Source organism: Dryas octopetala, chromosome 4 (genome assembly GCF_963921425.1).
Source record: "Dryas octopetala chromosome 4, drDryOcto1.1, whole genome shotgun sequence".
NCBI classification, from domain to species: domain Eukaryota; kingdom Viridiplantae; phylum Streptophyta; class Magnoliopsida; order Rosales; family Rosaceae; genus Dryas; species Dryas octopetala.
The window spans coordinates 21,356,394-21,380,354 of NC_141369.1; the positions used below are offsets into that span (position 1 = coordinate 21,356,394).

The 23,961-nt window shown below is 35.4% G+C and overlaps 3 protein-coding genes across 4 annotated transcripts; 1 reads left to right on the plus strand and 2 right to left on the minus strand.

Annotated features, from left to right (window-relative positions):
- Positions 1-1,977: 1,977 nt before the first annotated feature.
- Positions 1,978-6,042, minus strand: LOC147288093 (Nodulin MtN21 /EamA-like transporter family protein). Of its 2 annotated transcripts, none has more exons than XM_086241094.1 (10): positions 5,619-6,042; positions 4,943-5,090; positions 4,624-4,798; positions 4,041-4,156; positions 3,806-3,865; positions 3,402-3,543; positions 2,870-2,936; positions 2,654-2,725; positions 2,476-2,541; positions 1,978-2,248 (listed from the first exon to the last, which is right to left on the minus strand). In XM_086241094.1, the coding sequence occupies exons 1-10, from the start codon at positions 5,823-5,825 to the stop codon at positions 2,114-2,116; spliced, it is 1,188 nt and encodes a 395-aa protein (XP_086097220.1). In that variant the 5' UTR covers positions 5,826-6,042; the 3' UTR covers positions 1,978-2,113. The 2 variants fall into 2 exon arrangements, with proteins under 2 accessions (XP_086097220.1, XP_086097219.1); XM_086241093.1 differs by having other exon boundaries at positions 4,943-5,096; positions 5,619-6,012.
- Positions 6,043-7,397: 1,355 nt separating this feature from the next.
- On the minus strand, positions 7,398-11,342 carry LOC147288094 (Major facilitator superfamily protein). Its single transcript, XM_086241774.1, has 12 exons — positions 11,108-11,342; positions 10,879-10,999; positions 10,571-10,771; positions 10,369-10,468; positions 10,042-10,154; positions 9,675-9,768; positions 9,430-9,586; positions 8,970-9,116; positions 8,804-8,877; positions 8,487-8,575; positions 8,125-8,239; positions 7,398-7,890 (listed from the first exon to the last, which is right to left on the minus strand). The coding sequence occupies exons 1-12, from the start codon at positions 11,316-11,318 to the stop codon at positions 7,693-7,695; spliced, it is 1,620 nt and encodes a 539-aa protein (XP_086097900.1). The 5' UTR covers positions 11,319-11,342; the 3' UTR covers positions 7,398-7,692.
- A 5,874-nt stretch (positions 11,343-17,216) lies between these two features.
- GH9B8 (glycosyl hydrolase 9B8) lies at positions 17,217-21,080 on the plus strand. The gene is made up of 5 exons (XM_086239253.1): positions 17,217-17,561; positions 17,656-17,868; positions 17,986-18,186; positions 18,312-18,566; positions 20,251-21,080. The coding sequence occupies exons 1-5, from the start codon at positions 17,334-17,336 to the stop codon at positions 20,911-20,913; spliced, it is 1,560 nt and encodes a 519-aa protein (XP_086095379.1). The 5' UTR covers positions 17,217-17,333; the 3' UTR covers positions 20,914-21,080.
- The last annotated feature ends 2,881 nt before the right edge of the window (positions 21,081-23,961 follow it).

A 23,961-nucleotide genomic window follows, 5' to 3' on the forward strand; every position in this document is an offset into this window, starting at 1 on the left:
GTATATTGTATATATATGTTTGTCTTTTGCATGTATCATTGATAGTACGTTATTGTGCGAAACATTGAAGCATAAGATTATCATGTCGTTCCAACATTTTTTTAGTGGGTTGCATGTGTACTATAAAGCATGCATGTGTCTGTAACAACAGATGCTGTTCCCTTCTTGTAAAAACAAAATAAATTAAATAATCGTCTAAATTCCTTCTTTAATGTTTTTCGAATTTGGAATAACTTGTTTAGCTTCCAAAAGCCAACCATCAAATCCTGTTTTCTTTGCTGTAGGAATAAAGTCTATGCATCAATGAAAAAGAAGCACTGTTTATAGCCACCACACCAACGAGTAACCCAGGGCTAATACTCTCCTCTGTCGAATTCCATTTCCAATAAATAAAAATTGTGGAACAAATGTACAATAAGGAGAGTAATGGTTTGTCCTCCGTACCCATCTATGGCAACAATTATTATCAATTATTTACTCCAAAAAGAAGACAATTATTATCAAACATTAATGGAATAAAGTCAGCTCAGGAATACAGATGAGTCTTACGGTCTTACCGCACATTGCTTTATGCAACTGAGTTTTTGTTTTTGTTGGGGGTAAATACTTTCTGCAACTCAGTTGTCATTCTCTCTCTCTCTCTCTCTCTCTCTCTCTCTCTCTCTCAATTAATCAACAAGGACATATCTGCCTTACACACAGAGAAAGGCAATATTCGAGCCTTGAAGGTTTTGAATTTTGAATTATATAGGTCCTATTTATTGCAGAATTTCAAGAACTGTGGGACGCAGTCACGCAGGTGATTTTATTTTTATTAAAAAACTTTTTCTTTTTATTTGTTTTGCGGCCACAAGGTCCGGCTTGGCAGTTGGCAGGTTAGACTGTTTAGGCCTTCCACTATGCTAAACCTATTTTTTGTGACCCAAAACCCATTTTGGGTTATTTGTGCTGTGACTCAAATTTTCACTCTAATAGTGTTGTGACCCATTTTGTATAAGTCACAGTATTTTATACATATTTAAAATATAATTAATATTGATTAAGTGATGTTTAATTTAAAATTTAAAATATAATAAAAATTATTCTATTGGTCTTATTTTAATGAGATCTTTAAAATAAGGTCAATATTGAATATATTTAAAATAAAAAAATTTCATAAATTAAACAACATAATCTTACAACATCGGGACTTCAACAACCATAAAAAACAAGAACAACACGATGATTTAAAGAAAAAACAAGAACAATACAATGACTAAAAAAAAAATGTGCAAATTTGGTGTAGTAGGGTTGTAGTTTGTGATGAAAAATTATGAGTGTTATATGATATATATATATATATATATACCCATTTAAGAATATAGCTATTGGAGGGTTTGAGGAATTTTTAAAATTTTTTGGCAATTTTTTGGTTACTATTTCTATTTTAAATGATTTAAAAAAAAAAAGACTCGGGCGATCTGGACCGTTGATTATCAACGGTCCATTAATCTAGGCCTATGATTTCTAACCGGCCCATCTAAAAAAAACAAATAATCGCAGCCATTGATCACTAACGGTCATTTAATCTGGACCGTTGGTGACCAGCCAACAAAGCAAGCGCAGCCTACAAGAAAAGCAAACCCAGTTGATTCCCTTATGTTCAGCCGACAAGAAAAGCAAGCGGGCCCACCAACTTTTTAGCTGCTTTTCCCTCTCTCCTCACGTGGGTGGGCTTTTGTTGGTTTTGGGTCACAGTCATTTTGGCTCACACTGAGACCCGGATTTGGGTTACACTTTGGGTTATTCCCTCTTTTGGGTCACATTTTCCGGCCCATAGTACTAGGGTGTGAGCCATTTGTGACCCAAAATAGATTTTGGATCACATTTTCAAGTGGCATAGTGAAAGGCCTTAGAGAGGGGATAGAAAAATCAAGTGGAAGCTAGAAGCCTAGAAATGAAGAGTTTATAATTGCTAGCTGCTATCTTGAAATGAAGTGAAGAAAGCAGGTGTCAGTGCATACAATTTAAGAATGAAGAGGTTGAGTACTACAACCAAAAATCGGTACATCAAAATATCAAATGAGGTGTGCGTGTGCATACCTTTTGATAAAATCAAAAGAATTTGTATCTTTCATTCCGTCTCTTTATCGGGTCCAATATACACGGTGCAACAAACAGAAATTAAAATAAGCAGACATCCAAAAAGTCGACCAAAAGACGGGGCTACCCTCGACGAACCAATGTGCCATAATAGTGATAGGGCACCCTGAAAGAAAGAAAGAAAAACAAAGAATAAATTTGGGTCCCATTTTCTGTGGTTAAAAGATTTGATAAAGTATTCTAAAATGTTGATGGAATCCTAGGGGTGGTACCACACATCATACTCTTACTAGATCCCACTGCTGTTACATTTTACACTATATTTCTCATCCCAATTAGGCAATTACTAATCAAATCATGTGAATGATAATTACATCCAAAAAGGGATGGTACCTCCATGTATAGAACATTTGCAACTTTGCTGGTTTTCTCAAGCTGCAGTCCACGTGCTAAGAATACCTGAAATCAAGCACACGAGTTCAGAAGTCCAATAACTGCTGGAATATTATCAGAGAGATAGAAGCAAGTCTATAATTCAAATAAAGAAGATAGAAAAAGTTCAGAACAGCACCTCTGCAAAAAAGGCCAGAACACTGAGTAAGAGCATAACTGAAAATGAATAAAAATCTGGGAAAACAAATTCCTGAAAAAAGAAGCATAAATATATAAGAGATAAAGGAGGGTTTTAATCACTAGGCAATCAGTGATAAAATTTACATGCAGTGTGGACTTTAAAACATACAATAATATTATGAAGCACAGCATTGCAACCATGACATCAACTTACCTCAAGGACAAAAAAACAAATTCCTGCAGCAGGACTGGCCAGTACACCAAATGAAAAGACTGTCAACCTGAAAATTGAACCAAAAATTTATCTAGGTATTTTAGATTAAACTTCCTTTCTAAAAAATCCTAGATAGCACTGGGATGCAATAAAATGTTGAGTTTTTTCCTCAAGTATAATGTAATTTTAGAAATGCAACACATAGTTTCTTAGATGCTTTCTATCTTTTGTAGCCTTGATTATCAACTAAGGAACTGGAACTTCTTAATTAAAGGTTATGCCTTGTGTATACAACCCATCAGAGCTGAAAAATGAATTAAAGCTACCTCAAGGATCTCTAACATAATGAGATAGTATGACTATGTTCCAGCATCAATAGTTTGGTGGAGAAAGATGAAAGAGCACATTATCATCCATTTCATGATTGCTTAAAGTTTAATCAAGTGAAACATAATTTCAAAAAAGCAGATTATGTTCATTATCCACTTCTTACAGGACTTAAATTTACGAAAAAAGTAATCAATAATCTTACAGCGGCTGATCAGATTTCTTTGCTCCAGCCCTTATAAGGCAGTAGCTAATTCCACCAGTTATTGATGAAAGTAAACCGGCTAAGATTGCATATATATGGCTGCTCCCACCGAAACTTGCATTCTTTCCTTCCCCATTTTTATCTAATCCACATGCATAATCCATAGTTAGTATTGCAGAATTCTAGGAAGAGTAATATTTTCCATTATTGCATGTAGAAGGCCCGCACATGCAGAAATTAAAAAGAGAGGATAAGCCTAGCAACAGCACACACGCACGTTACACACCTAAAATTATTTCTTTATGTTTAGACATAGACCAGAGAAGTTTGATAGAACTCTTAGTACATATCCAGAGCATCCACATACAGTGTCTGATAAAGATGATGTCAACTCACTTATGTACCTTGTGTAGTAAGCTTTTGTCGAAAAATAAAGAGCACACCAAAGAAACTGCACGCAAGACCTGGAAAATGGACATATGACAAAACATCACGCCCTGACTAACAAAAGGTAATCTAAGAAACTCTTCCAGAAGCTAATAACTTCACAAAGGGCATATATGCAATATATTAGATATCATGCAACATTACTTCGAAACTAGAGTAAGAAGCAACAATTATAAACATTATACACAATACCTCCAAGGTCTGCAATTTTATACTTCTCATGTATAATAAATCTTGCCACAACTGAAGCCATAATTGGGGTGGTGAAGCTCAAAGCAATCGCCTGAGACAAAGGTAACCTTTGAATGCTGAAATGAAAAATGAGCCAACTTCTGGTTATTTTTGTGGTGTTTACACTTTAAAGAATCGAGTTCTAAAGGGCAGAGCTCACAAGCCATAAGAGAAGCAATTCAAGCATAATGTAGAGGACAAGAAGAACATCCAACAAATAAACAAACTGAAAAGTTTAAGTTAGACAAATACTTTGAATGCTCTAAAACAACAGCTGTTCCATTGGAGCCAGAGGATGAATTAGTATTTGATATGGAAGGATCTTACCCTATCCTAATTTTATGCTCTTCATTCATAAACAAATAATTTTGCTGAAGGTAACCTCATTTTGATTAGTACATACAAATTTCGCAAAACTACATGTACATGCATATGGGTAAAGAAACTTGCATTTGCAGATTTTCAAAAATGGAAAACTGCTGCAGCCCAGGAGGCAGGTATCATACCATGGGAAAAACAGGCAAAAACATACAACGTTACTTACCAATAAATGAAACTCATCAATGAGAGCAATCCCATAAGGGATCTCGAAATCAAAAGATTGTACATATATGACAGCCCAGATAATGGGTGTCCGCTCCTTCTCAACCATATATATGACAATACCAAGATGATTGTACATCTTGTAAATGCAACCTCAAGCAAAGGAATGGAGTGAACTGCCATAACAAAAACAAAAACATAAAATTTAAAGAAAGAGGAAAAGAGAAAGAGAGAGAAACTATATAGCGGAAACATGTTATGAGCATCATATACCACTAGACTTACAATTGAGTCATGAATAGAATGCAGCACTTACTAACCAGAAAAAACATCAGAAATAACTTCCATGACAAAGTAGATGGTAGATGAGATGGCCATACACATTAGACCAGAGTATCTAGATCCACTCCATACCCACGAAATAAATTGTGCTACTGGGGATATCTCCATTTCACGTGATTTTGTTGCCTGTTCCTATAAACAGACAACCGATATCAATTAAATCAACCAAACAGTCCAACCCCCACCATTGCAGAAGTAAACCATAATTTTAATTTCCTTCAACATTCCATCCAAAACGACCAAACAAACGCAACCGAAACTAAACGGCCTCGGCCTCTCTTGTGCTAAGACGTTCAACTATTTGCTCTTTTGGCGTCTCTTGCCGACATTTATTTGCCAATTTGAACACTGCCAGCTTTTCTTTTCTTTTTTATCATTCTTAATCATTTTCTAGCATTGGAAGCATTAGACTAAAAGTTCAAAATTCAAAAGCAAAAAAAATTATTCATAATCTAACTTCCTCAGTTTTCGCAGCAATCAAGCAGGCATAACACACACACTCACACTCACACACAGAGTATCAAAAGCCACATAAATAAAACCCTAGCAATAATATTATTTACATACAAGTCAAAGTCGTCGTGAATCGTGATCAAACAAGAAACAGAAAGGAAAACTGAGATAGTAGATTAAATTAAAATGAGGGGATCTTACCCTAGGTTTTCTTCGGGGATAAGAGATAGTGAACATGTTAATTTTGGGCTTCTCAGCCTGCGTTAAAAGAGGGGATATCTCCATCTCCTCCGTCGCCGAACCACCATCAGCTTCAACATCAGCGTCCGGTGCTGAATCTGCTGACACGTCGCGCACGATCAGCTCCAACTTGTGATCTCCGTCGCTGCTCTCGTCGGTCGACGCCATTTGCGCGCATCCGAATTCTCCAAAAACCCTAAGCTCGGGAATTCAATCTCATTCTCCCGGAGAGAGGAGAAATGAGAACAGTTTCCTCACCTCCTTGACTAAGTATTTGCTCACCGTTTAAAATAAATACTGACACGTGTTTAAAAAATTAATTATAAATTAACTCATAAATATTTTATTATTTATTATTCCTTTTTTTTTTTCCCCAAAACCCGTTTCCCCCTTTTCTTTTTTTTTCTTCTACTCCTTTCTCTCCATAACAATAATAATTTATCTGATTTTTTTGTTTTTGGTTTTTCACTATGAACAATGACTTCCACCATTTAAAATTTGTTACTGGGTTGAAGACTTTTTTGGTCCAAAAGGGGTTAAGGCTGAGGTTGCCTTATTTTGTAGCATCCCTTGCTCTTTTCTGACGCATGGTGGTCTTCTTGCTGGCAAGAAACAATTTTGATTCGGGTCTTTTCTTATCTATATCTAGCCTGCAGCTAGATTTTTCCATTTGGGCTTTTTGTTTTCCTATTGATTTGTCTTTCTCTACTTTCTCTCTTTGCTGGTGGAGATATTTTGGTTCATTCTTGGGATGGTTGGCTTCTAGATGTTCTGGGTTAACTCATGGTTGCAGGTGTTTGGCTGGGCTGGGGATGAGAGATAGAGAGAGAAAAGGGGCAATCGGGTTTTTGGGAAGAAAAAAATAATAATAATAAAATAATAATAAAATATTTATAGGTTAACTCATGTTTAGCTTTTTAAATACATGTCAGTATTTTAAATAGGAAGTGAGCATACACTTTAGTTAAAGGGGGTGAGCAAAATTGCTATCAGGAGAAATGACCATTGACCAATGCTATGCCAACATTGTGGCATTCTTTGGAAAGCGACATGTAAACGGTCAAGTTGCCAAGTTGGTGCCTCTCTACACGTGGCAGCACAGGATTGGTTCCCAATGTAAGATGAACGCTCATTGTATGTTCGACAGTTGTAATCTCCCGGGCAATGTAAACTTTTGCGCGCTATCAGCTTGGCGTCTTTTTTGCTTTTTGGGCTAAAGGCCCAAGTCATGTGTAACATAGCCTTAGAGGAGAGAGTCCAACACATGTCATGTGTTTTCATTAGAAACCCAAAACGAGAGATAAATTTAACCCAAATCCTAGCAAATTTAAGTAGAAACCTAAACAATCTACCGAGCGCTTAACCTATATCAGCAACATAAAACTTGCATGTACAACCTAAAACATATCATCTACAACCTAAAAAAATACATGTTCATGCTAAAAAGATGCATCTGCAACCTAAAAATGTGCAGATGCAGATACACTGCATGCACCGAACACTTGGTAGACTACCAAACTCTCGGCTCAATAGTGTATTTTTTGTCTACATACGTGCGTACACAGACAAATTGGACTGAAACTTACTTTTTTAATGGCTGGGTTTGTAATTAAAAATCTTTCATAATTTTTTTTTGATAAATAAATGATTTCAAGTCAATAATTTTTAGCAAGCAAATCACATTTTTGTCCAATCCCATTTTGTTGAGTTGCTTGTATGTTTTTCCTCAATAAAATTTCAAATTGGGTGTGCAACCATATCAATTATAACAACATGAAAAACATAGTTGAAAATTTACAAAGAGTATACTTCGTGATTTAAAAAGGTGGTACATGCTCCGAGTCTCAAGAGGTTGCTATTATAAGACGTGAGATTTCTCCGAGTGATGCCTTCTTATGTTTGGAAACCATATTTAAGAAATAAGAAAATGACTTTTTCCCCCCACTTTTTTTTCCCACGATCAGCTTCAAAAATCCCCTGCTGCAGATCGAGAAATTGTTACGTGTATCCGAACTCCGAAGTGATCAACATATGGTCACCTGTCTCTAGCAATGAAATCAGAGTTGAGTGACATTTCTATTTCCTCAAGGGAGCGCCCTTTAGTTTCAACTATAAAGTAGTTAGCAAATATTGCTGCCAACAAGGAGACTCCACCAAAGGTACCATAAACTGGAGCAACTCCAAATTTCTCCACTAAGTCGAGGAAAAATAGACCCACCAAGAAGTTGCAAACCTGAATTACAACGACATGAACAAGTACCATTACAAATTTAACATGAAATCAAAATGGTTAGAAAATAAGAAGCAGAAAATGCAAACTATCATCCAAAAATAAGTGTGGACATAGCCAGGTAGGTCAACCCTTCTCACTCCCTACATCAATACCAAAAGAGGCGTGGAAATAACCAGGCAGCTAGCCATGGCACACAAATTTCAAATAGCCAAGGAACAAAAGCCAAGTGCTCACCCAATGAGCAGAAAAACTGAATCCCATGATCTTCCCGCGTGACCTGTTGCTGCTAAGTTCTGGTATGATCAGACCAGTGACTGGGCCAGCTCCAACTGCAAAAGTGAAAATGTACCTACAAAATTGTGCAAAGAGAAAGAACATCAATAACCTTCTCTTCAAAGAACAATATGTGCCTAACAGAAAGCATTAACAGGGTGTTAGTTGTCCTTACTCCGTAAAATAGAAGAATTTCCCTCCATTTCCCCCCCAAAAAAAGAGTAACAACTCAAGATGACAAAAATATGTTAGAGGGGTCTGCCAATTTATTGCAACAGTGATATGTGGAATCTTATATGCTGCAGAGAGAACAAAATTCTTACATGACCGTTCCCAGTATTGATAAATTATGACTGAGTTGCTCATCTAGTGGAAAACTGATAGCATAAACCACAAGAAACATTGAAAGTGCCTGCACAAAGACAGAATTTCTTAGTTAGACGTGTTGTTGGTAATAAAAAAAAAAAAAAGATATATTTTGATTGATATTGTTCCATTTGTGCAATTTCAGACTCATACAACACAGAATCCCCCTCCTTTTCAATTTATGCATGGTGCCATCCCCCTCTCAAACTTCCCAGCACTATATGCATAGTAATTTTCTCATTGTCCCCAAACATTAATTTCAAGTACAGCTCACCATTCCCAAGTAACTTCCAATCAAGAGCTTCTGCCTCCCTTGCTTATCAATCAAGTACAAAGCACAAAGTGCCCCTGAGATGAAAACAATTGATGTGAATGAGGGGTTGTTCAAGAAACATATTTCATCTACAAACATATATAGGCATCATATTCGTATCTCAAACCTGCAAAGTTGGTAAATCCAATAAGCAAGCTTGCTAAAGCGCTACTTGTAATTCCAACATCTTGAAAAGTCAATGATGAAAAGTAAAGAACTCCATTTATACCGGCAAACTGTTGAAGTACAAAAAGGGCACCTCCAATGAATGCAACTGCAATCGTACACAAAATAACTGAGTTCTCATAAGTGAGGATTTGTATAGTTTGTGAAGTATGATTAAATGCCTGCATATAATTGGGAGAAGCATGTCACATGTACCAATCAAAAGAATTTTCCAACACAAAATTTCTTATATTCATCAATCACACTTAACTAAGATGAGGCAAGTTTTTCAACCCTAGTTCCGATGAATTTTTTGTGTAGTGCAAAAGGTAACACTAAATGGCTAGTTCTGCAAGTCTTAAATGATCTTCAATATAAAGTTGCCTTTAAAAGATGACATCCGAGGTCCACCTTGATACAACCTCTAGAGTTTCGCCCTTCCAATAGCTCCAACCAACTGCTTTCCAAATCACTACCATCATTCTTGATGACTGACTGAAATTCTTCAATTGCCTTATCAACTTCAGATGCTCCCCAAACATTTTTGATAACTACTTTAGCATTGTTCAATCTCCCAACCTGCACAAACAACAGATCAAAGCTTCGGGAACAACATGCCAGAAAACAAAACTCCATATTTTCTATAATAAAAGATAAATAGTCTTACCTTGCATAGCCAACGGGGGCTATCTACAGAAAACTGCATTCCAAGTGCGAGGATACATCCAGGGACACTTGCAATATAAAGCATTGTCCTCCACCTAAAAAGAAGATACGTCAAACATAAGCCGACAGTTTCAGGGATTAAATTTATGCTTCATAGCATTAAATGTCCCAACCATGGGGAAAATAATGAATTATGCTTCCAAAATCGATACATAAACAAATGTTATCTGTATCACCAAATGTTGAAAGGAGATGCCTATATCTGTAAGTTGTGACCGTAACAAAGTCAATTTGCATAGTGGTCAAAAACAAATGCAGAAGTCAACTGTTTACACTCTCACAAACCCAACTAGGAAACAGAACCTCACCAATGCGGATCATTTTCAGAGGGAATTCCAAGATATAGCGATGAAATAATCCCAAGACACGTTCCAATTTGACACAAGGTTCCCAATGAACCCCTATATTTTGTTGGAGCAATCTGCAAGTTATACAGTAGGAATAGATGAGTAAACTTCTCTTCAGAATCATAGTGGATGCAATGCAGAAAAAAATTTACAACTTTCTAGTGAGCACTTATTTACCACCAAGATCCACTATAGCAAAATAAATGATTTCAACTGCATAGTGTTATCATATTGGACATTTCCATAAGCAAAATATGCAAACACAACTAACCCGACGTTAAGTATTACCTCTGATATATAGATTGGAACAAGAACAGTGTTAACACCTATGCCAAGGCCAACAAGAAATCTTCCCCCAAGTACTTCATCCAACGAAAGGGCTTGTGCACTGTCACAAAATGAGAGGTATCAATCATCATTCGACATTCATCAACAAATTTTGAAATGCACACGAAATACAACTCGCAATTCTAATATCAATGTCAATTACCTCAACAAGGCACCGAGAATCAGAGGAATAGTGGCAATTTGAAAGGTCCTCCTACAGCCAAGTTTATCGACTATCGAACCGCCGCATATGCTTCCAAGAAATGCACCCACAATGAATATGCTCACTACAAGTCCCTCAAGAATTGAGTTACCTTCAAACCCTAGTTCGCGGGCAATCGAAACAATAGGACCATTCATCACTCTGCAAAAACATGCTCATCATCATCACCAACTCTAAAACAATTACAATGAGCTGAATGCTCTGCTTCTTGCAAGTTACAGAGAGTGACTGTGAAGTCTGTGACTCACCCAATGTGATAACCAAACAGAAAATTGGACATGGAAGCTAGAAACACGTGTGGAAAAGCAGGTAACCATCCCAAATCAAAACCTTCACCATTCTTTTCTCCTACACATAATTTCTCACTATCTGCAATATTTATATCATTAATTAAAAAAATTATAATTAATACTATGATTATTCATATTATCATGATTTGAAGTTATGAACAGTATAAGGTGTGAGTGAGTAGAGGACCTGGATCCCGAGTCCCAAACTCGGGTGGGAGCTGCTTCTTTGCCGCCGAAACTTTGTTACACTTGTTAAGGCGGAGCCGAATACCGAAAGGTCCGAAACGAAACGCTTTTGGTTTCGGGGGATAGTGATACACGAATTTCGGGTTCGAACCGGCGGTGACGATCGTCGGAACCGGAGTGACCGGTTGGTAAAATGTGGTAGCCGCCCACATTGGATCACTGTTAACAGAAGAGACGAAGTTCGCATTTCGATGAATGGGGTCATCGTGATCTTGAGAAGAAGAAATATTGTTAATGCGACTTGGTCATGGGCGGGACCCACACCAGATTTTTGCCTTAACTATCTAATATCTATGTAATAAATACCACGTGTGATCGAGAAGTGCAAGGAGTACCCACTAGCTTTATTGATCGAGTGGCAATAGTTTTTTTGTTTTTTGCTTTTTGGGTTTTCTGCTCCTCTTTCAATTGGGTCCGAATAAGTGTAATTTTGTAGCCCAAGCTCAGCCCATTATGACACAATTTTTCCCTTATAAACCAAGTAACTTGGGCCTCATTAAGCTCAATTTCAAAAAGTCTTTCCTAGAGTTCATTTTGATCCGATTATTTGGCTTCCAAACAGATTTTAACTTAAATTTTGAAGAAATTTAGGTAATCATCTAAAAATTAATTAACAATAGGATAAATAGCCAAAGACCCTTATAAGCCTCCACACGTGTGGCATCACTCAACACATAAACAACTTATACTCATATTTAGTGACGTGGAGCACGTGTGGCTAATTGGCAATAGAAGTAGTCAAAGAACCTTATAAACCACTATGTAATATTATAATTTTTTCAATTTAGAACATCACTCCACATTCCTACAAATTTTACATTTTTTTGTTACAAGTAATGTCACAATGGAGTGCTATTCAAATTTTGGATGTAAGGATAAATACTCTAAATCAGTGGAGCTACAATTTATTGACAACCATGAACTTTGCAACAATCATTTCACTTAATCACACTCTCAATGTTGCATGTTTGAACTTTGGTGTTGAATTATGAATTCAAAAGAATACGACGAGAACTGAATGGCCCGAACTCTCGGGTTGGTATTTTTTCAACTAGTTTTTTTGTATAACTTCTTAAGTTCTTAGTATCAAGTGTAAATTGAAAATTCTTGGATTCTAAGTTTAGATCACCTAATCGTAAATATAAAGTATAAAGTTTAAACTTAATTTTGCCTCAAATATGATTCTATGTTTATGCTTTTGAAGTTAATGCCTAAAATAACAACCATTAAGATTTAGAGTCAAATATTTTAGATTTAAATTAATTTACATTGAAACAATGCTAAATTTTGTAGCCATGCACAATATAAACACAAAATCCATAAGTAGAGGGGTGTCAAAAGAAATTAGAGGGTGTACATTTCAGAATAGAGAAAGTCAAACATGTGCTATTAATTGTTGATATTTCCATTTTAATAGTTTTGGGGGAAGTTTCGCATTTTTTGTGTTTGAAGACTCGAATTAGAAATCTTAGGGCTTGTTTGGTATCCTACTCAAATTTTTTTTTCAAAAATGAAGATTTTTTTGTTTGATGTGAGTTTTCAAAATCAATTTTTAAAATTTGAAAACGTGTTTGGTATGAAATTTGAAAACAATTTTTAAATTTAAAAAATAATAACATCTAAGAAAGAAGGAAGTGTAAAAAAAAAAATGATGTTTTATCATTTTAAAAAAAAAGGCATGTTTTTTAAAATTGTCTACAAAACACATTTTCTTGACTAAACTTTATTTTTTTGTTTAAAAAAAAAAATAGTTTTTAAATAGAATACCAAACAGTCTATTCAAACAGCCCCAAGGAATAAAATTTCGGATTTCGAGGAAATTTCGAAGATTTTTAAATTTCGATAAAAATTAGACGGAAACGACGAAAATTGCTATCAAAATACGAAAATTTTGAATGAAACTTTACCATATGTTTATTTAACATATTATCTACAACATTGATAAAAAAATATTAAAGAAACCAAATTATATAGTAGGTTTCATGTGATATAAAATGAACATAATGCGTGCTGGAGGCAAATACTATTAAATAAAATTAGTATAATGAATAAATAAAATTAGTATATTCTTTATACTTTATAATCTATACACTAAACTCTATATACTCTATATTCTTTAAGATATATATATAATATAAGATATTAGAATTTAGGCCTTCAGAGTATTTTTTATTATTTTATATATAGAAATGTATTATGGTTAAAGTTTAAAAATAACTAAACGAAACCCCAAACTTTTTTTTTTTCAATTGTCCAAAGACCCCAAACCCCAATCAACCATAGATTTTTTTTTCTTTTCTTTTTTTCTTTTTTTTCTATTTTTTCTTCTCTTTTCTTTTTTTTCCTTTCCCTTTTCTTTTCTTTTCTTCCCGTGGTCTCTCCTTCAGTCCTTCCCTATCTTTTCTCTCTTTCCTACTGTGTTGCATATAGGCTCAAAGCCACTGTGTCGCATGCTCCAGCCGCCATGATATATCATCTATTTCATTTCTCTCACCTTCTCTCCTGCGCCAATCTCTCTCTCCCTCCCCGATGGCCCGATCTGATCTTCATCTTCTCCATCACTCTTCTCTCTTCTCTCTCTTCTCTTCCTTCTCTCTCCTCCCTCCCAAATCACTCCGGTGGCCGGATTTGTAGGAGAATGTAGAAGACAGATGGCTGGGTTCTTGAGCGACTGGGTTTTTGAGCGAAATTTCAACGAAATTTCACCAAATTTCGGTGAAATTTCACCAAATTCGATAATTTCGACGAAATACTATCGAAAAATTGACGAATTAGTGTTAAAATTTTCATACCCTAAAAAAACAAAATTTTCGGCGAAATTTTACCGAAAATTTCGAAATTTTACTCCTTGAAAAAAGGAAAGCAGCCCTTAGTTTTGTCACTGTATGCATAATTTCCCGCGATGTCGGCGAGGGAACAAGCCCAGGTCCACTGCAGTCGGTGCTTCCATTTGACCGTCTCACCCGGTTTCGCTTTTGACCGGCCAGTCACCGCAAATAGAGGAGCTGAACTTGGGGAGGCTCAGTTTACTTACACGTGGAGGTTACACCGACAACTAGTCTGGGGAGTCAAAACCAAGTCTTCCCACACATTTTACTTTTGACTTTGACAATTTGGTGATGTTGAGTCCACTAAAACTAGTAAACTACATACTGCAGCATGAACTTTAAAGTTTAATGGTAATGACAAGCTTAATAACAAAACATGGATTAGAGTTGTAATTATCATTAAGCATTTAGCACTACTAAAATAATGGAATTGCTCTGCTTTTTAGGAACATGCCCAGTTATAGATTTTGAAATCACTTTTCTTAAATTTGTTATTATTAGTTGCCTAGTTGGCTTTCTACAAGCTACATGATTATGAATTTATGATAGGATGCTGTACAAGACCACCACCACCGTATCATTCTTTAATTGATTGCTGTGATCAAGAATAACATCATTGAGTCGCACTTTTGCCTTTGCTTTCCAATTGTGTGAATGTGGCTTTTTATTAGTGCATGTTAAACTATATACTTATTTTTCTATGTTTGTTAATTTGAATTATTAATTTTGTATATATGTATTAACTAAATTAAGAAATTGACAACATATTAACATAACATGATATATGTATATACAGGCTCCTTCTGTTGAGGTATACCTCAACTTATTTATGTTGAGGTATACCCTGTTGGGGCGTACACGAGTCTTTTTGTGTCAATCCGAACCGTTCATTTTTTACATCTCCATAAATAGATCATCCTTGCAAAAAATTAGCCAAATCGGAAATCATTTGCCTATCTAACTTTGATCAAATAAATGGACGAACCAAATATTTTCGATGAAACCGTCTATTTGTTTTATCAAAGTTAGATAGGCAAATGATTTCCGATTGGGCTAATTTTTTGCAAGGATGATCTATCAATGAAGATTATCCTTGCGAACGGTTCGGATCGACACAAAACGACTCGTGTGGGCTCCAACAAGGTCATACCTCAACATAAATAAGTTGAGGTATACCTCAACAGAAGGAGCCTGTATGTATATATATATATATATATATAACAAGTAAACACTTTTAATGGGAAAAAATAGAAAAATTATTTTATTGAAATAAAACCGAACAATTAGTCCAAGGAACATGATGGGCCTTTGGCCTTTTGTTTTTTTCCCGCGAAACTGGAATGCTTCCCTCGTAAAAAAAAATAAAGAGGGTTTTTGCTGGGGTTTTGATATATGAGAGTTATTTGGGCATTTGTTCAAGTAAATAGGGATATATTTGGAAGCTTGAAAAATTCATTAAAACCAGCCCAAGTGCTTCCCGTGTTTTTTATTGGCAGCACTTCTAGGAGGAAGCACCTCCCATGTGCTTCTTCCAAAACCACTTTAAGTGCTTATTTAATTGGTTTAAAGCACTTCTCTTTTTTTTGCCAAACATCATTTTTTAAAAAAATAAGTGCTTTTATTATTTTAAAAGCGCTTTTGACCCTCTTAGAAGCAGTGCCAAACGAGCCCTTAGTCTTGAAGTGAGATATTGGAATGTGAGTTTGACACTTTGATATTTTAATTAACATAAAAGTTTATTAAGTAGAATTTGTGGACCACAAGGTCCACAACAATTCTAGGTTTGGGAATTCAAGCACATGATTAATGCATGTTCAATTAATCATTTATAAGTTAGAGCGTTTAATTTAAACAACTAAACTACCAACTCACTGAGCAAAGACCAAACCAAACTGAGTTTGACATAGGTTGAGATCCACTTAGCTGATAATTTAACGTAAGATTAAGAACACTCATAACCTCACTCTAATTGGGGCAGAGGCAGAGTGACACAGATTATAATATTATTTAAAAGACTAACATACAGATCCCTGGCCAAAACATTTATGATGACAACTTGGCATCTCCTTCTCCAAGAGACTGATGGCTATGTACAAGACCCACAAATGACAAATATATATAGTTGGAGAAACTTCTAAGCAATACCCCATGCCCCCATGGCCTCTGCATCACCACTACTATTTTACTCCAACAAATTAAGTATGAATCATTGAATCTTACAAATCTAATCCTCCGATCCAAGCAATCTGTAGAAAATTCATAGGCTTTTGAGCCACTCAATCTATAACACCCTTTTATTGGCCTTGAATCATGTGTCGGGGCTAAACAAATGGCAAACCCATTTGCCAAATGATATACTAACTATAACATTCGTATCCTTTCACTTTGCTGATGTTTTATATTATTTTTTAAAGACTTAATTGTATTTTTACCATTTATAGTTTTAATTGATTCTCATTTTATTATTTAAATATTTATTTGTCATATTTTATCCCATACAACTATTTTTTTGTGTTTTACTTTACATTTTTTTGTGAATTTCATCAACGTCAATATTTTTGACGATTTAGCTAACAAAATAGACGAAAAAATATAAAATGGGATTAAAAAATTGTTGTAAATGGTAAATTGAAACAAATAAATATATAGGTGGTAAAGTGAGAATCAATTAAAACTATAAATAATAAAAAATATAATTAAGCCTTTTTTAAATAAGAATAAAATGATTATAAATATATATATATATTATATGTCAATTCTTTTGATTACATAGAAATAGACAGGTAAAATGTAAAATATATATAATCCATACAAATTTTTTATTTATTAATTCTACACTATTTCAACAAGTGGTGAATCTACCAAAGAGCAAAATGGGTAAATTCCATAAAACTCATTTTTTTTTCCTAGGTTGGAGGTATTTGACTCCTCTTGATTTGATCCTTCAAATTAGGGGCATTGTATTTGTAAAAATGACAATTAATTGTTTTGTGACATTGTCAATTGAAAATTTGAAATGACAATTGACACAAAGAGCAGTACTCTATATATAAGCCTTCCCATACATGCCATTCTCTATATGACATATGTGGCACACAAAAAGGTGTCAAGTCGTTGCCAAAATCACGCTTGTGTGGGTCGAAAAAGTCACTCATGTGAAACTCACATGCATAGAAAATATAGGATCGACACCTATCACCCCTAAAAGTTTTCAAAGTGACCCATTGAGACTCTGCTTGGAATCAAACCAACTGAGTGAGAGTACTTCACTTTTCCCCCTTTTCCTTCACTCCTTGTCCAAAAATAACAAAAGGGTCTTTAGGAGGAGGGAAGAGGACAATGGAGAAGAAGAAGCCACACCATTTTGGAGCTTCAAAAACACAAGGGTGGTATCTTCTTATCCTCACCGTTTTGACCACCACCACTGCACGACCCACTTTCGACTACACAGATGCCCTCACAAAGAGCCTCCTCTACTTTGAATCACAGCGCTCTGGACGCTTGCCGCACAACCAGAGAGTCATCTGGCGTGACCATTCTGGCCTTACCGATGGGCTCGAACAAGGAGTAAGTCCATGTCCAAAAATGTCATTTCGATCACTATCTCACAACCCCAAAATTAATAGCAAGTGTTAATGTTTTGTTGCTTATTTGTGTATAGGTGGACTTGGTAGGAGGCTATTATGATGCTGGTGACCACGTCAAGTTTGGGCTCCCAATGGCATTCACAGTCACAATGCTCTCTTGGGGTGTCATAGAATTCCGGCAGCAAATCGCCGCCGCCGGCGAGCTCGAGCATGCAATGGAGGCAATCAAGTGGGGCACTGATTACTTCATCAAAGCTCACACGAGCCCAAATGTGTTATGGGCAGAGGTACTACATTAATTTGCTGCATTGCTAGCTTAATTAATTAGCACACACAAATTTAATTATTCCCAAACTGTTTGATGGGAATATTATTATATTGATATAATTGTGATATTGTCACAGGTGGGTGATGGAGACACTGACCATTACTGTTGGCAACGCCCGGAGGACATGACAACATCAAGGCAGGCTTACAAGATCGACCAGACCAATCCCGGGTCGGATCTCGCCGGAGAGGCCGCGGCGGCAATGGCCGCCGCGTCCTTGGTATTCAAGAAAACAAACCCACATTACTCCCACCTACTCCTACACCATGCCCAACAGGTACAGCTTAATTAGGTTGTGTGCTAATTATTAATCTAGTAGCTAAAGGATTAGCTTTTATACTAATTAGTACAAAGTTTTTATTTAATTCTAAAGTGGGTTTTTTTTTTTTTTTGTTTAATTAGTTGTTTGAGTTTGGGGACAAGTATAGGGACAAGTATGATGCGAACATGGCAGTGGTGAAGAGCTACTACGCGTCGGTGAGTGGGTTCAAGGATGAGTTGTTGTGGGCAGCTTTGTGGCTATACAAGGCCACCGACAATGAGGAGTATTTGAAGTATGTTATTAACAAGGCCAATTGTTTTGGTGGCATTGGTTGGGCTATAACTGAGTTTAGCTGGGACGTTAAGTACGCTGGCCTTCAACTCATTGCCTCTAAGGTAAACTCTTTTAACACACGTACTCAAAATTTTGTCAAATTAACGATTTATAATTACTTAACATATTTAGAATAAAAGTACTATATTATTATTACGTTTGCTCATCACATTTCATAATATCTGTCTAAATCAGACCTTTGTAAAAGATAAAAGAAAAATATGCACGGCCAAGCTCCCACAAGTGCTGGTGTGGGAGCTAGTGAGTCTCACAACTTTTTTGCGAGAGTTAGAATTTCATTGTACACATCTTTTTTATTATTATAAAAGATGTGATCAACAATATACTCCTTAAAACATGTAACATAAAACAAATAGTCATTAACTACCTAATTTTACTTTTATTACCTTTTTTTTATAAAAAAAATGTGGTTGTGTGTGTACTAGCTAGGTCATAAGTGCCTCAATTTTATTCTCTCAAATCTTTTTGGGATTTTCCTTTTCCAATATTCAACCACGAAATGAGAATAAAGCTTTGAATACTTTTTTACTTTGTAAAGTTGGTACATGGAGTGAGCCCCAATTAAGGCACGTAACTAGGGTTTAACCAAAAAAACAAAAAACAAAAAAAGAGGGGGAGATTGTCTTCTGGCACAAACCCATGTGCAAAATGCAAATGATGCTTTGCATGGTAGTACCTTTAGGTTGTTCTGAGGAAAGGCATGCCACTTGTCACATCCTAAGTGGTCATGGACAGTACAAAGGTGATCCCGCGATGCCTGAGTAGAGTTTGTGCGAGTAAAGACCGGAGATGGAGAGAGAAAGAGAGAAGAAGGAGAGGAGAGAGAGAGAGAGAGAGAGAGAGAGAGAGGGGGATACCACAGCTGGTATACCTGGGCAGGTAAGTCCCTCTCCGGGAGATGATAGCCTGCATTTAGAACTGTAGATGTCATCATGACTGTAGTAGTAAATAGCGCTGATCTAAACAGTTATGTATTGAATCTTCCAAGTGGGGCCCGGATTGATGTTACATCATGTGGGTGGCCCACTTTCTGAAACTGAGTGGATTCAATTCTTTCATTTAAGGCTCTTCGTCTGTTCGATGAGGCACAGCCTCTCCAGCTTGTTTATCACAAGACCCACATGTGTTGGAATGACAATAGAGTCTAATTTCCTAAACAACATAATCTGATTAGTGATTAAAAATAAATTTATTTAAGAGACTCGTTATTTTTTGTATTGTAGACTTGTAGTTCAATAATTCCAACATCAGTGTCTAATTTTCTAAAGAGCATATTAATGCTTACAAAATCTCAAACTCACTAAAGATCGATGTATATTAAGTTTGTGTGAAAATGTCACATTTGCCACCCTTAATTCCAAATTTGAGTACGTTGCTGGTTCAAACTCTGAAAACCCCCCAGAAACCAGAAAGAAACAGAAAAATAGTTCTAAATAGTTGATGCTAAAAAATAGTACGTACAAATGGGTGACATGCAGTGGTCTAAAAGTAGGATTTATCAGTCATATTGGTTTACATCATATAAGTCCATATTTTGTCCCTGTGCACCCACCCCTTTAATTTTGGATGCCCATATATAGTAACTATTTGCATTGAGCCCATGCATGTCTAATTATATATGAGCTAAACCATAAACACACCGATTATCAAATTTTATTTCTTAATGAGTTAATGATGTGACAGTATTTGATTCAGTATCTCATTTTCTGAATTTATCTTCTGCAGTTGCTCCTTGAAGAAAAACACAAGAAGCATGCTCACATACTCGAACAATATCGATCAAAAGCCGAATACTACATATGCTCATGCCTAAACAAAAATAATGTGAGCAATGTGGAACGGACACCAGCCGGGCTATTGTATGTCCGGCAATGGAACAACATGCAGTACGTTTCAACAGCCGCATTCCTTCTAACAGTGTACTCTGATTTCCTCCAAAACTCAAACCAAAAACTCACCTGCCATGGAGGAACAGTGGGCCCCCAAGAACTCCTCCATTTCTCAAAATCACAGATTGATTACATTTTGGGCTCTAACCCATTGAACATGAGCTACTTGGTGGGCTATGGCCCAAACTACCCTCAAAGGGTGCACCATAGGGGTGCCTCTGTTGTGTCATATAGAGAGAACAAAGGGTTTATTGGGTGCACCCAAGGGTATGACAACTGGTATGGTAGGCCTGAGCCCAACCCAAATGTTCTGGTTGGGGCCTTAGTGGGTGGGCCTGACTGTCAAGATAATTTTTTGGACCAGAGGGACAATTATATGCAGACTGAGGCCTGCACATATAATACAGCACCATTGGTTGGGGTTTTTGCAAAGTTGTCAGAATTAGAAGTCCAAAAGGTAGATGATAGTCAAAATTTGCAATTGGTTGGTTCTTATTAGATATATAGTATGGAAAGAAAACAGAGTGCTGGGGTTCTTGATCTATATAGAAGCCCTTTTTTTTTGGCTTTGTAATGGTGGCTGAACTAAGGTGGTTCAACCCCATTTTGTACCCGTCATTGTTTTAAGTGTTTATAATACTTAAGCATAAAGCTCCATATTGATACTTTAAAGTTTAAACACTTCTTCTAGTCTAAAGGGGTATTTGGCATAAGAGGAATGATATCAACCTTCTCTAATTTACTTTATCCACCGACTTTTTTCTTTATTATTCTTATTTTACAATGTAAATTTATGATTGGAACCGTTTATTTTCTAGATCTTATTATGAAAATCATCTCTACAAAAAATCAACCAAATCAGAAATCGTAATATAACTGTGATAAAATAAATAAATGGTTTTAATAACAATTTGATTCACTGTTTGTTTATTTGATAACGATTACATGACTAAATGAATTTCGATTTAGTTGATTTTTTTAAGAGATGATCTTTAAATAGTTATCTAAAAACTGAACAGTTCCGATCATGAAAATACACTTTAGAATAAAAATAATAAAAAAGAAGGTCGGTGAAGAAAATGAATTGGAGAAGGTAGATACCATTTCCCTTGACATAAAATACAGTAAGCGGATACAGATTATATAGAGGGGATACAAATTCTGCTATATATATTGGATGATATACAACTATTTTTTAACTTTTGTGTCTTGACGAGTGTATTTTCTACTATTATGATATAGATTTTCCACCATCAAATATAATTGTATATTGCACAACCACTGTTTTAAACGTGAACTCATAGAGAACATATGGAATCTTTGTTGCTAAAAAGAAAAAAGAGAGGTGGGTATATAAAGCTTAGGTTGTTTGCTTGCTAGTAATCATTCAGATAATGTCATATTTCTAGCAAGTACATGAAAGAGACAACACGTGAGGAATTTCTCTTTCATTTGCCACTTACTTGTTCATTGAATATGAAATTGAAATCGACCAAAATCTCAATTGGGACAATCCAAGATTACAGATTACAGCCTATCCTTCCGCATATTAATCTTGTCCCTAATTGATGTGATACTCCATGTGTCCTAAGTTATTGGCAACCTCTCTATTTTTCTTTCTTAGAATACAACTAAGAGTGTATATAAATTTTATGTTTACCAGAAATGCAGACACCCACCACAATTTTTGAAACATGATATGCTCTCCCTAGTACATCCTTTTCCCTTAAAAGATGCATAACGGGTGAGTTTTTTTCAAAGCCTTTAAGAGCAACCAAAGTTCTATCTAATTAAAAACCTAAATTCCCAATTAATACTAGCTTGTTTGCCAAATTTTGCCAAAGCTCCACCTAATCTCCAAATCAAAGCCACCCAATTTTCAAAAATAGCCTTTTGATTCTCTTTTATGGGACCCAATTGGTCCGATAATTTAGTGTTGATATTATTTTCAACTTAATTATTTACAGTATTTTAATCTCAATAAATTATAATATAGTTTAACAGATATCTCACTTAGTATATCCAACGTGGTAGAGTGAGTTATTCAATATGAACAATTGGCACTTGAGCAAGAATTCCTAACATCCTCCCTAGAATGCATAAGAGTCCTCCTCAAAAGGCTTCTCCACACCATAGAATTAGGAGGCCCCCTTATGGACCACTGAAGGTCTGTTCAGTGACAAGTTAATAGTATGATTACACTACTGAGTGCTAAATGATAATTAGTAAATCGGGCCCCCATAATCAATATCCAGAAGAAATCGCCAATAATCTAAGATCAACACTAACATTACCTGGTCAAAAAGATATTCCCGCCTGCACACGATTCTGTGTCATTTGCAGAAAGGCAGTCCATTTTTTGCTACAGGGAAAAGTTGAACCTATTATTGCAGTGTTTTTGTTTTATTGAAACCGACATTATGACACAGTACATCAAGTGTCATGAAGATGGGAACTTGGAAAGGTTGAGTGAGTTTTCAGTGGGGCGTGCCCAGTGAGGCATGTCTCACATGAGTTGGGATCCACATGATGAGTGAGTCTTCAATGGGGCGTGTCCCAGTGAGGCATGCCCCATAGAAGATGAGTTCCTCAAATCAAGCACGTAATGGTATATACTGTAGATTTTATTATATTTTATTCAAAGTACAATCTCATTTTACCACTTCAAAAAAAAGAATAATGCTATACTTACCACATTCTTATACCACATTTGTATACCATATGACGTGTCATTACTTTATTGGACAAAGTTTTTCTTTTCTTTTTTGGGTTTTTATTTTTATTTTTTAGTATCCAATGTATGAATGCTATGTAAGTTGTCACATAAGGTAGTATGAAATTATGGTATAAAAATGTGGTATATGTAGCACTACTCCAAAAAAAATTATATCAATTTATCAACTAAATTAAAAATTTGTTACAATATATCATATATAACTTATTTTTTCTAAATTTTTGTTAAAAATTAGGATGTTTTGATCTTTTTAAATAAGTTTTTTATTGTGCCAAAATAAATAAAGTGTATTTTAATTATTTTTTTCTAACAATAAGAACTTGTAAAAAATCAAAACACTCTTATTTTTAACAAAAGTTTAGACAAAATGAGCCACATGTGGTATATCGCAATAAATTTTTAATTTAAGCTGAAAATTAATACAATTTTTTTTTAAGTCGTAAAGTGAGATTGAACCTAAAATTCAGATGAGTAAAATATAAAAAAACTTACAGTAATGCTACACTTACCACATTTTTATACCACAATTTAATACCATCTTACATGACATTCATACATTGGACACTAAAAATTAAAAAATAAAACTTAAAAAAGAAAAATGAAATACTCTTCCAGTAAAGTAATGACACATCAAGTGGGATACAAATGTGGGAAAAAAAAAGTGGGACAACTAGCATTATTGAAAAACTTATACTATACACCAAATTGTGAGAAGGAATAAGTTTAGGGAATTTTTACAATTTTCATAGAATGCGATCAGCATGAAAGAAGTGCGAGAGGAATTGTAAACTCAACTTAAACGTCCTACATTAA

What these genes read in the sequence shown, in the direction of transcription:
- LOC147288093 (XM_086241093.1), bottom strand. Translation starts at nt 5,825, where the DNA reads ATGGCGTCGACCGACGAGAGCAGCGACGGAGATCACAAGTTGGAGCTG. An exon ending in TTGATGAGTTTCATTTATTG is followed by an intron (nt 4,157 to 4,623) that starts GTAAGTAACGTT and finishes TTTTCATTTCAG; the next exon opens with CATTCAAAGGTTACCTTTGT. An exon ending in TTCTGGCCTTTTTTGCAGAG is followed by an intron (nt 2,542 to 2,653) that starts GTGCTGTTCTGA and finishes GCTTGATTTCAG; the next exon opens with GTATTCTTAGCACGTGGACT.
- LOC147288094 (XM_086241774.1), bottom strand. Translation starts at nt 11,318, where the DNA reads ATGTGGGCGGCTACCACATTTTACCAACCGGTCACTCCGGTTCCGACG. An exon ending in TTCCAATCTATATATCAGAG is followed by an intron (nt 10,155 to 10,368) that starts GTAATACTTAAC and finishes TATAACTTGCAG; the next exon opens with ATTGCTCCAACAAAATATAG. An exon ending in GGAAGGGCGAAACTCTAGAG is followed by an intron (nt 9,117 to 9,429) that starts GTTGTATCAAGG and finishes GTACGATTGCAG; the next exon opens with TTGCATTCATTGGAGGTGCC.
- GH9B8 (XM_086239253.1), top strand. Translation starts at nt 17,334, where the DNA reads ATGGAGAAGAAGAAGCCACACCATTTTGGAGCTTCAAAAACACAAGGG. An exon ending in TCCTACACCATGCCCAACAG is followed by an intron (nt 18,187 to 18,311) that starts GTACAGCTTAAT and finishes TTGTTTAATTAG; the next exon opens with TTGTTTGAGTTTGGGGACAA. An exon ending in TTCAACTCATTGCCTCTAAG is followed by an intron (nt 18,567 to 20,250) that starts GTAAACTCTTTT and finishes TATCTTCTGCAG; the next exon opens with TTGCTCCTTGAAGAAAAACA.